At 33.1% G+C, this 13,116-nt stretch overlaps 1 protein-coding gene across 2 annotated transcripts; it reads right to left on the reverse strand.

Annotated features, from left to right (window-relative positions):
• Positions 1-1,103: 1,103 nt before the first annotated feature.
• LOC128242143 (GTP-binding protein REM 1-like) lies at positions 1,104-5,368 on the reverse strand. Of its 2 annotated transcripts, XM_052959206.1 has the most exons (5): positions 5,292-5,368; positions 4,503-5,183; positions 3,285-3,373; positions 2,625-2,808; positions 1,104-1,574 (listed from the first exon to the last, which is right to left on the reverse strand). In XM_052959206.1, exons 2-5 carry the CDS (start codon positions 5,179-5,181, stop codon positions 1,294-1,296), a joined length of 1,233 nt encoding a protein of 410 aa, XP_052815166.1. In that variant the 5' UTR covers positions 5,182-5,183; positions 5,292-5,368; the 3' UTR covers positions 1,104-1,293. The 2 variants fall into 2 exon arrangements, with proteins under 2 accessions (XP_052815166.1, XP_052815165.1); XM_052959205.1 differs by lacking the exon at positions 5,292-5,368 and having other exon boundaries at positions 4,503-5,250.
• Between the last annotated feature and the right edge of the window lie 7,748 nt (positions 5,369-13,116).

Genomic DNA, 13,116 nt, shown 5'->3' on the forward strand with positions numbered 1-13,116 from the left:
ACTGCGTGATCAGATTTCCATTAAATGTGTGGTAAAAAAAAAGAATTCGCCGTTAAGGATCTATTTTATTAAATAATGTGATTCGAGGCTCTGACCCACCGTTAAAAATACTTAGAAGTTTTAAGGCTGATTTCCGTTTAATATCAAATGTGAAGAAACAGTGACAGAAAATTTATGAAAATATAATAATGCCATTATATTGATTTATTTGGCAGTGATGTTGGTGGTATCGTACAATACGTTACTAAGTTCACCAGGAGGAGTTCAGGTTTGGACCAAATATCACTCTTGCGATATATATTTTTTTCCAAAATTGCTTAGAGGAATGCTCCTTCTATGCATTGGATGTAAACAGTAAACAAACACATGTGTTGGAATTGTTATGTGTGTTTCTAAAATAGTCTAGTGAAATACTTCTCGAGGTAACAGCACTTATCAATTTAGAGGTAATCGTTTAGGAAAGGTCTTTTAGGATAGTTTATTGTTTCAATTTGTTTAATATCCCGAACACTGCTGATCTTATACTGCATATCTTGTCTTCTCTAGCAAAGTTATTGCAATGTTTCTCATCTGGTCAATATTGAAATGTTTTTGTATTGTCTGTTAAACTAAACAGATGCCATCAATGGTGATGATATGGACACGTTGAATAGGTGAAACAATTTATAGAGCATATGTCACATCCGCCTTAAGTCAGGATTTAATTAATTTCATTAGGATACATCATATGTTGTCGGAAAAAAACGAACATCAAAAGCTGCGCTCGTTTACATTAACAAAGGTGTATTCATTAGCATTTTTCATCAACTATTATCTTATTGTTAACAATTAAATACCAGGTTTCATATCTCATGAGAAGCCAGCTTGCTTCAAAATTTCAAATGAAATCAACTTTTGCCGGGCATTCGCTCATTAATACTTAATTAAACAAATCTTCAAAAAAAAAATCACTCAACATCACTCAACGGATTGCAAATAAGTAAGTATGAATTAACATAAATTATTGATCTTTATTAAAATATGTGTACACAAATTGTAATTTAAGCCTATGGACATGTAAATCATATGGTACGTTATTAATCCAAACATTAAGCGGATTTGTTATCAATATCATGCAAGCCGTGAAAAAAGTATATATAAGAAATAATTTAACATAATTTATTAAACATAAATTTTATTTTAGTATGAACAGTATGCAGTTTTCATCTTCACAAGCACCAATTTGTAGAGAAAATAGTTAAAATAAGTATCAAAACGTAGAATATTTCGAAACACTGTGTTAAAGACAATGAACTATAATGTAAATAGATTTTCACATTCATGGCAAGAGGGTTGCATTGTCTTTTTACGAAATATGAAATTAAGCAAGCGTTTTGGTCCAGGCATGGAACATTTGGCAACCTTGTTTTGGCTTGGCCTAGCATCAAAGCTAGGCGGATCCATTTGTAGTCCCGGGGTCTTGTATAGGCGGATTTGACTCAGTATTCCAACCAGGAGTTCATCTACGTGGTGATTTAGAGCAGCTGATGTTTCACAGTATTTACAGGTGTACTGCTTGGCTACGGATCTTCCTTCTGAAAAGTATGTTCAATTTTGTACATGCATATTTTCATTGACACATGGCAAAACCCGACGCAGCAGGATTCACAAGGTTATACAATAAGTTGTTGATTTGCCAAAAAAAATTATTGCACACGATTTGATTTTGAACACTCAATTGAACATATATTTGTTAAGATTATATTCATGTATTGGTTTGTTTTAAGCATTACAGTATCCCAAATGTTCTTTTCATTCCTCTTATGTTCCAATTTATATCGACACCGGTTAGTCATGTTACAATAATCATTTTGAATTTATCGCATTGTTTCGTGTGTTCATAATAAGTGATCGCCATGATGCATAATTCCTTGCTAGCGCGATTCATGGAATGCGCACGCGTATACTACATTGCTCATACAGTATGAACATTCGGTAAAATGTGATCAAATATTCGTTTGATAATAAGTTTTATCTTCCGCAGCAGTGTATTTACTGTTTAAGAAGATTATCAGCAACATATGTTTGTATAAACGAATAATAAAAAGTTGTCGCGTTGTCTTCCATTGTTAAAATGACGTAAAACTGATCCAATCTGAGCGTCATATTGAAACAGCGACAAAACCTCCAGAATGTTTTGGCTGAATGTAAATATACCATAACAGTTTGAAGAATAAAGATGAGAACACTGGGAGAATTGCATTTCAATAAAACATTTTCTTCCGAAAAATACAACAGAAAATCAGATCAATGTTTTCATAGATGTCGTAACAAGATCGTAACGGAGTGTAAGGTCGATACGTAATATTACAGCAAAAAAAAATGACCAATCAAACATTGTGTGGATCGTGTGGATTGTTTCGTGATAATGATGCATTCCTTTTACATAATAAAACATGTGTGCAACGTAAACACATTGTGGAGCAACATCAAAAGCTTAAAAGCTATTAACAATGTCAGTTTGTCTCTTTATCACCTGCCCTCGGTATCAAACAGACATCGATTAATGAAGTGTGTTTTAATATACCGGAATGAAACAAGGCAAGAGGCAAAGTGAACTTTTCATATGAAGAACATGATATTACCTTCTCTCGTGACTTTTCTTTTTCTCACAAGGTCGATTTTGTTTGCGATTAGAACAGTAGGTTTGTCTTGAATTGCAAGTTGATGTCGTATGAGGTACAAAATATCAACAGCCGCCTGATAACTCGCCCTATCTGTGATCGAATAAACAACTGCAAATGCGTCAAACGATTGGCTGGACATCTCCTGCAAATGGAAGATAGTGATTGTTGGTAATTGTTGAAGCCTTATTGTTATACAAGAAATCGGGTTTGAATTGAAAATAATGTACCAATTATAATAATTATAAGATATTAAGTATGAATTAATATCAACAAACTAACTCTAATCATGTATCTAAAGTATCTGTTTGTGAGGGACATAACTACATTCGTTCTTTATTGTTGAAGTGCGGTACAACGTAACCGTTATTTCACTTTGTAAAATGCCTTTTAGAAATAACAATTACTGCATATTAGATCTCTGACATTTGAATAGCATGCGGGAAATTAAATGATTTTCCAGAAGGATATTTAATTTGAAATGAAACAATCTATACTAAGCAATTATTCTATCCGCTCGTATGGAATTCATGAGAATATAAAGCTGTTATCAAAGTAACATACAAACGTATAAAAAATATTTCATACACATTAGCGGATTAATATTGTAGATATTTTTACTTGTAAATTAATTGGTCGGTTAACAATGTTTAGTGTTGTCTCTTCGGAGTTTAATAGAACCGTCACGTGACGATCTGTTTCATCGTCATCTGAAACAAGAATATATACTTGGTAATTAAACAAATACATTAACACTAACTAGTATGCACAGAGGCAGTCATGGGCAATTTACTTGATCTGATGTTTGATTCGATAAAAAATATCAGACTTTATTCAAGCAAACTGAAAGACTTAAATTCGTTAAGCGAATTGTGTTTTTCTGATAAATGTTTTCTTAGTAAAACGAGGTAAAACCTTGAGATTTTTTTTGTATAAATGTTGCACAGGTAATACTTGTCTACAATCAGTACGTTCAGTTCTTTTCTTCGTTTTGTCTATTTTAAATAAAATATTATCGCACGTTCACATTCGTTTGAAAAGCTTTTGCAAAGTTGCTCTCATAAAATTAAACACTTTAACAAGGATACTCTGAATTACCATTTGATCGGAATAATATGTTTATTTCTGAAGATGCATGATAACTTCTTGATTTAGGAACATGAGGTTAATAAGTCAAATTGGACATATCACTGATTATTGTTCAATCGCAACTCATGACATAGTTCGATTCCAAAGTAAGCACCAGTGGAACTGACTCTACACACTCAAACGATTAAATGTCATATATTCAACTTGTTCATAATTACCTTTTATTATTTTTTTGTTATTTTGCAGAGCCGGAGATAAAACGCATCACGAGGGGAAATACCAGAACTCATTTCTCTGTATAAATAGGCCGATTCAAACGAGAATACCTAATTGAAATGCTCTTCACTATAAACATAAAACGTTGACATTTCCAAGCTTACTTTTTATTTCCAGAATCTGTTTAGATTTCAAAACTATTTGACACAACACCGGAAACTCTTTATGTTTTTAACAAACGCGTGATTGTATCCTATTTTGACGAGATCAAATACATCGCGGTTGAAATGTTTGCAATGAGATTTCAAGTGTTATTCACTAGTAGTCAAATGGAACGATGGAATGAGCAATAAAGAAAAATCATGTGTTTTAAGCCTGATCGTTGACGTATTGACAATAAACAAAACTCATATGAGTGCCAGATACAAGACCTAGGCGGCAAATATTGATTGCAGAGCTTAACAGATCATAATGTTGAATATTTGCTTATATATTTGTTTTAATTATAAACATAATTTACGATTATTTTCTTACCGTTCTCTGTTTCAAATGCAACAAACTCCGATGTCATAAACTGATTGGTCAAAGACGTTATTCCGACTCCTTTGTCTCCAAGCATGGCAACTTTATGAATAACTGTATCCATAGAAGATCCCGTACTGTCCGCGGTATCACTGTCTCGGGATTGCGTGCTGTTAATTCGTTGTCTGCTGTTGTTATGTGATCTAGTTCCCCCATGCTCGCTATGCATTGCGCTCCCGGTTGAGTTAATACTATTAGAGCTCCGTTTAAAAGAGTCCCCTCTGTTAACAATGCCCCCTTTCGATGTGGTTTTAAATGACCTTACTCTTTGCAATGGCTGTTCGTCAGATGTTTCCTTGTGTTTCGGAATATTGCCAAAAGATACAGAGAGAAGGTTCGCCGAAGGTGATGGTAAACTGCTTCGTCTTGGTCGGTCACCGTCAACGTTTAACAGTTTCGGTCTGGGTCGGCTACGGAATGAGCTTGATCGTCCATGATGTGCTGTTGGTGTTAATATGGAAGAGCTATGACTACCCTGTTCCGATGCCAGTATTTGTATTTTTCTTTGGTTTTTGTCTGCAACTGTTCGCTCCTCGTGGTCTGTTTTGACGTCGTTTGAAACCTCATGGCGTATTTTAGGCACACTGTGTTTTCGCTCATTTTTATCTGCATTCATCGCTTTCTTTGTCATTCCTATGAACAATACATTCAGTCAATTTACAGCATCATTAAGTGAAAAAACGCACATGGAAACACGGCAATCTTATGTCTCTTCTAACCACTTACAAGTAAAATGTATACCTGATATTTCTCAGATCGATACTCCTACTAGAAGCCTCTCCGATAAAAGCTTCGTTGTAGCGCCGTAACAAAGACTTTATACCAACAGACAGATCAGCATCGAAATGATAGATGTTCTACAGCTCTCTGGAGATCACGTGGTCAGTTCGACTTGGTGCTGAGTATTATTGCACGTTTTATCGCTTTTATACACAATACTCGAGATAGCAGATGAATGTTGTTTAGGATGTGAAAGATGTTCATGAGTGGAAAATTAGCAAACTTATATTTTACTTGGATTTGTCATTAAATTGTTATGCAAATAAATGTGTCATATTGTGGTTGAAAATCATATATAAACGAAATACGATACATCCGTATGCATGCAGTATAAATATGACCCTTTATTCAATACACGGTTTTAATGAATATATGGTAACGAAGTGAAATGATCTTAAGACTATTCAAGAGATTGTTTTATGAACAAAAAACAGGCCTGGTTTCTCAGTATTGCCATCAAAATACAAGGACAATCAAAATACTCAAACATTGCTATTTAGAGGCACAACGCTAGAACATAAACGATACGGAGAGAGAGAAAGAGACAATACGAATAAACAACATACACAGACCAAACAGGCGAAAGGACAAAAACCCTTTTTGTTTAAATACCTAAAAACTGATACTTAATTCAATTTTCTCCAGAAATATCTTCGCGGTAAAACAAAACTAACATTACTGGTGTCTCAATCCAGAGGGTCAACGACAACATCTGTTTCGTTTCTTTAGCTGATATTCTCATACTCCATTGTTGAACAGATAAACTGAACAAGATACACAAATAGTACAAACAACAAAATAAAACCACGCATGTACTAGAACAATGCGAATTTTGAAAATATGGAGAAACGGCATCCTCTGGAACTTTTGGAAAATACACTGTTTATACACGTTAAATATAACAATGTAGCATATATCAAAGGAAGTTGTTGCACTGTTTTTTTGTGTGAATATAAGCATTTCTGAATAAATTTGTTTAATAGTTATGATTCTTCTGTATTATTGTATAACACATCCATCAATGTCTAGTTAAATGCATTTTATCGAAATGTTTATTTGAATTTGTATTAAAAGCTAGCCCATCCCAAGTGAAACCTCCGAATAAAATAATTCAAATATTTATTCCATGTTGTTAACACAGAACTTTATATCTTTCGAGGGTTTTAAGGTTCGAATCCATCATGAAGCACACGTAGTTGTTTTCTTCTTCTTTGTTTTCATTAGATAATATCTGACTGAAGTTTATATTGTATCTTCATTAAAAAGTTATTTATTACACTTCTACATATGCATATTAGCTTCTATATGCAAGCCCGCCTGAAATACCTGGTTTTGAATTTCAAACTCTAATTATTTAAAAATAAGAAGATTAAATGTGATTTCTTGGCATAATGATTTAAAAAGGCTCATGTTAATTACTAGTAAAAAACTTGCCAAGAACCATATCATTACTTAAATGTTGAAAAATAAATGAACTAAAGGATTGTTCTTGTCTCCCAGGTGATGTCGTTTTTTTATCAATAATTCTGAATTTGGAATAGGGTAATTCAGGTTTAAATGAAATCGAAATATGACGTTTTAGTTCTTATCAATTGTTGTTGTTTTTTATAAAATTCAGAAACAGTTGCACATTAAGATATTATCGAGGTGATCATTGTTTATTCAACGAAACTTTTAGCATTAGTCATTTTGACCTAAATCAAATAAATAGTCTGTAAAAAATTGAATATTTTCGATCACTTAAAGTTCTCTTTTTGCAATGATTAACACAGAAAAGAGACAATACTCCGAATGCATGAAAAGTGCAGCATCCTTTTCTTTGAAAATAAATTGGCGATGCATGGAAAACAATTAATACAAATATACATTTGAGAATAATAAAAATATACGGCTGTCAAACACAAAACATGTAACAATTAAAAAAATATGTAAAGGGCATGCGCAGTCTGTTTTTAGACCTGAAAGTCAGAAACAGCGTTAATAAAAAAAGGGTTTACTTTTTTTTTTAAATGCAAACACTTAGCAAAGCGATTAGTCTTTAATTCAAGAGTATGGAGAAAATATTTCTCTTCTATAAACATTCAGGGACATTTCTATTTAAAACTTTGGAATAAAATCATTTGCATTATGCAAATTCAAACGATCTATGCATTTGCACGAAATTAAACGTTGCGATGATTTTTAATTGGTATCCTTATCCAAAGATCTATGATTCATCGTTGATTTCTTTATCATTTGCATTTAATTGACGCAACTATTAATATTGTATCGCTTAAACTTTGATAAAACACAGAAAACACATGCATTTTAATACGTTTCGGATGAAAGAAGCTTAATATTCTAATCGAAGTCATGTTCTCGGCAAACCTATGAATCGTACGGACAAGACAACATGAAATCGATTCCGTAGAGCATCATATGTCTACTTATATTGTCCTTCTTCGTTCACAAGCCGATTGATAATGGCTACGAAAATTGTGGCGTACCGAGCTAACTCTGGTGTTAAGGAGATAATCTTTTAAGGAATGCATAGTACAGCCAGGGTAAGTGCTAAAACGATCTTTTATCAAAGCAGTTAAACGTTTTATCAAAACCCTACTTGAGAGGCAAAAGGCTAAGGCCCTAAAGACACTGAACGAAACCCCGGACACACAAGAAAGATTGACCACACATTCGAGAGAAGATGAACCAATTTGGCTGCAGCATATAATAACGAATTGTTAATAATTTCTAATCAAACCAGAGACTGATTCACGGAAGAAAACAAACGCCACTGGTGTCTCACGCCAGAGATCATGAAGAATACGAGGTTACACAATGAAGACTAACGCTAGCATCTGCTTGTCTGCACAGCTGGTACTCTAACAGCACATCGTAGATTTATATAAACAATAAAAAGGGACACAAACCGAACAAACAACACTGGTATAACACGTCGCACGCTGCATGCAAATTCAATCGATCTGTGCTATTTTCAAGATATTTAACGTTGTGATAATATTTCAATTAGTAGCCTTATCAAAGACATGCAATTTCGTATATGTTTGTCATTTCCATCGTCATTTTTATTACATGTACAATATTAATGCGAAAACTACAGAAACAAGCACAGTAGCAAAACTTTTAAACATAAACCCGGTTGAATGGCACTGGGTAAACGCCAAAGATATAGAACATAACATAAAAAATTGTATCGCTTAAAATAGCCTTGGATAAAAAACAGAAAAAAACATAAGATAAGTGTCAGATGAAATGTTTTTAGCAAACCTTTGAATCATACAGGCAACACAACGTGTAATCTTTTCAGTATGACAACACATATCTGTGTTACCGGGCGCTTATCGTTGGGGTTAAATGATCACTTGATAAGCAGGTAATAGGTTCGTTTTATTGTTTATTATTTCTTCATAGAAATATATGAGCGTGAGCCCTGAAAACATACAAAATACAAAATATATGACATCCGAATATTAATCATGTTACATATTATAATTGCATGTTATAATATAATAATATAATCACATGAATATAAGTATTACAGTAATGACCATGGATGAATACACAATAACATACATGGAAACAACATAAAACAGTACAGACATTTTACAAACATAATTATAACATTACAAACATACCTGACATAACATTATGACAGTCTAACCAGTATGTGGTACTGAGCTCCACTATATGTCTCTAACACTCGATCTCAAGCACTCGTGTGGGGGTTATGTTTAAACGGTATCTGCAATGTTAAATTAACATGTGCCCAGAAGTATGGAAAAGTGATAACATATATATAAGAAGAAATAACCAATACTGCCATTTAAGAAGTTATTATGAACACACATTCTCATCTATCAGAGGTTGACAATGATAAATCAACGAGTATTTACTTAATCGCTCTAGTGAACGAGAATGAGTACAACACTGCAATTAGCAATTACCCAATTTCAATCGGAAACCACATCAAACTGATTTAGAAACAATAGCAACGAAATGACAACCCCAAACAAATAAAACAACAAGACTTACCAAAATCCTATATTCCTTAGAACCCTGATCCTTTATTATTTATAGTAAAATATATGTATCTATATTGTTTGACAGGTGAAAAAGTTGTGTCAACCTTATGACGAACGAAAATTAAAGGAAAGCGGTTAAAACAACTGACCAATCAAATCTTGCATTTGCAAGCATACCAAGCCCTGGAGTTCAATAAAGGTCAAACTATAAATATATTAAAACGAAAGTAAAGAAAGTAGTCCCTCTAACGTAGACCAGTATGTCGTAAATAATGAGCCTGTCACATCTGCTAATATTGATCTTCTTTGTTCTGTGCGGATGGATAATCAACTACATATATTGTATCGTATACGTACCTAGTGTAGAGCATACCTTTTTCCAAACAATGTGCACCAAAATGTTTCCCCATTTTACAGCTCAGCTCGATCAAAATAGTTTTCCTTCTGGTTTGCGTTTATCATAGGTGTTTTATCTGCAAAATCATCGTTTCATTAATTATGTTTTCTTATAACAATAACATTGATGTTTACAATGTCATAATAGAGCAGTTCTCATTTAAAGTTATTTAAAAAAACAATGTTATCCAGAATCAAAATTTACAATAGATTGTCAATTATCTTGATATCGAAACAGGAAGTAGGCAGTATTGACACCATATGAGAACAATGTTTGAAAAAGTGTCTGTATTACAACATTTGACTGTCGTGTGCTTATCATGTTGACATTTACTAAATGAAACGAACTACGGCAATAAATTACAACTTGCAAGAAAAAATGAATTTTGAGGAGAACGACACATTTTGGTCAAATGTCGATTATTTACATGAAATAATATTATAATATATTGTGTATTCATATTCTCGCCAATTATATATCGACAGGTGTCCCCATACACAAAAGGATATTGTTGTCCAAGCATTTTTAGTTGTTTTGGTAATTTTACGGATGAATGATTGAACTTGCTTACCAAAAGTTATGCCTTTACTATCAGTTCCTTTATCAAGTGTATTGCCCCTTCGTAACTCATAAATAAAGACTAGTTTCTGTTATTAAGATCCTGCTCTCCATGAAACATAAAATTAAATTAGAAAGAGAAAAACAACCAGAAACCACGAAGACTTTGATTTGGATAGGTGAATTTCTGAACATTACTTCAAGAAAAACTTATTTCAATAGAAGTTTTCCAAAACCATGGTAGGTAGTTACAAAAGAAATAAACGATGGATACGTGTTGCCATGGGTACCATACATCTAGATATCGCGTTTCATAAAATACCTCATTTTTTATCATCGATGTGGATTGCATTAAACTTCATTTCCATGAATTTTAATATTTAACTTCACTTGTTGTTTCATGCTCGGGTTTAACAAACTTTCGAAACAACATTCGTATACTGACGAAAAAGATAAAAATACATCGATATTATTTAAAAAGAAAAACAGAAGTTTTATTGAAACAGATGACTTATAAACTTATTGAAACGTTGCGTTGCTATCGGAAAATGGAATTATGCGCCTTGTGCTAACGGAATGGTCTAGTCAATCTAATTCCAACTTCCCAGCACCAACTCATTGACAATTTTACAACCCAGCCTTCTTTAGCAAGCTTATAAGATTACATTCCGGATTCGTGGAGATTGCCGAGCATGATCCGAGTGTGATAACAATGCTCATTCTACTTTAATATTGCTTGAGATTTGTTAGAGATGTAAGCCACTGAGTAAGGGGTTTATTTCGAAGCCAAATTACCGAATACTACGACATTAAACGAACTTTCTAACTTTGATTTAATAACTACAAATATCAAAGTGTTTTTGTTTAATTTGTTAATATGATTTTTTCCACAGAACTGGAAATGTTAATAGTGAAATATATTTAAAAATTCTTAACGATTGGTAACAAAACAGGTCTAAAGACAAGTTGTAGAACGTACCGTTGAGTTGTCATTTATTGATTTATCTAGTATATAGGGTCAAATTTGTGTTTTTTCCACTTACAATTTAACGATGACCTACTTTGAATCGTAAGTGTAAAAACATACAAATTGTATCAACTTAATGCGCGTTTACATTATATACTGCAGTACATGAAACATGCTCCTTTCAGGAAAAATGGCATGTCTTTATGACCGCTATGAAATGTTTAATGGTTGATATGTATTTTGCTTATATACGATATTTCCGTTCAATATTCCCTGGCCTAAATTAACAAAATAGATTTTTACTCAATTGATTGCGCTTAAGTTGTCGCAACTTACCTCACAATTCAAGTTATCTACAAACAAGAAAAAAATAAAAATATTTGCTTAACCAAAAGTCATGCGATTGTAAACGCACGTGCGTTTTTATACTAGTGCAATGGGCATTCGGTTTCATGTGATTACCCTTAACAGTTTTGAAGGGTGGATAAGCCGACGACGGAAAAATCGATTCTTTAAAACCTCGATTGGTTTTAGTCGACGAACTCATTAATGAAACTGTGTTGGTGCCCTCAATATATCCAGCAAACGTATGTATGTTTTCAAGTTGATCGTCCGAATACTAAAACTATGTGGATTGATCAGTTGTCGCATATGCAGTTTGTATACCAGGATAATGTTGTTTTTTTAAAAAATATTGGCAAATTGAGTGTTGGAGAGTTAAGCAACAGGTCATAGATCTCTAGTTTATCACACCTTCTAGAAAGTGCTTTTTCTTTGTTATGGAAACTATCTTCGAAAATATGGCTTGAAACCTATTAATTGTTCAAGGGTAGTTATTCTGCCACTTTTCTTAGACAAACAAAATGCGATGCTGATAAATGGTGCTGACTGATTGAATATTCAGTGCCATTGTCTTATTTGTGTACCCTATTATTCAAGTCATTATTTATAGCCGTATAGTTACACAATGTATTTTATTACTCAATTAAAATCAAATTTAGATAATTGTTTAATACCTTTGATAAGTATCCAGATTGGCAACTAAAGCTATATTTATGTTTTTCATGTTTTGAAGTTCATTTGTTTTAGAAGTTATAACTATGAACGGCAATTGAGTTGCTATACTGGTTTTGTATTAAACCAACAAAACACCACTGAATACAGCTATACAATTTTATCGTGACAAGTTCAAATGCCATTTTGGTTGAGCACGCTCGAACAGACGTTTCATTACTTTCTGCTTTGAATCAGCTTACGGACTTGCTCCGGGAACCTTAATGCCTTTTGATATGTAAGGTGATTGAAGAGAAATGTGCGAATAAATGCAGTCTTTAGGCCCAAGGGATTATAAAATGTATTGGATGAAAAGCTGATGAAAGTGGACGAGATGCACTTCGACAACTGTGGTCTCACTATGTATATCAAATTCCCTTATCATTAGATGCATTCTGCATTGATCGTGCATATTGGGAGTTCTAAATTGGTGTAGGTGGATGTTTTGCCGATTAGATACTAGAGATACATATTTCGCATATATGTTTCATTTCATCCAATATTTACAAGACAGTGTATCAATTTTAAAAAGCTTAGCTAAAGAAATAAAAAAAGAGGAACATAATATTTTAGGTGTTTTTTAAAAGATTGTTTTGGATCAACTTTAACTGTTAAATTTGTATGCTATATTGTATTATTGTTTCTGCATGCTGTATGCTCTAGAAGATGGGTGTATATATGTGTGTTTGTGTGTGTATATGCATTAAATTCATATTATGAAATCAAGTTTTGGCAACCATGTTAATTGCTTTCAATGGTAATGGTCGAGGGCAGTATACCGACTGGCCT

This window comes from Mya arenaria, chromosome 8 (assembly GCF_026914265.1).
Source record: "Mya arenaria isolate MELC-2E11 chromosome 8, ASM2691426v1".
Taxonomy (NCBI): Eukaryota; Metazoa; Mollusca; class Bivalvia; order Myida; family Myidae; genus Mya; species Mya arenaria.

Bases quoted from the DNA above. Each gene is read 5' to 3' on its own strand.
- LOC128242143 (XM_052959206.1), bottom strand. From the start codon at position 5,181: ATGACAAAGAAAGCGATGAATGCAGATAAAAATGAGCGAAAACACAGT. The intron at 2,809-3,284 runs GTAAAAATATCT...TTCCATTTGCAG, and splicing joins ACCGACCAATTAATTTACAA to GAGATGTCCAGCCAATCGTT. The intron at 1,575-2,624 runs GTAATATCATGT...CATACTTTTCAG, and splicing joins AAGAAAAGTCACGAGAGAAG to AAGGAAGATCCGTAGCCAAG.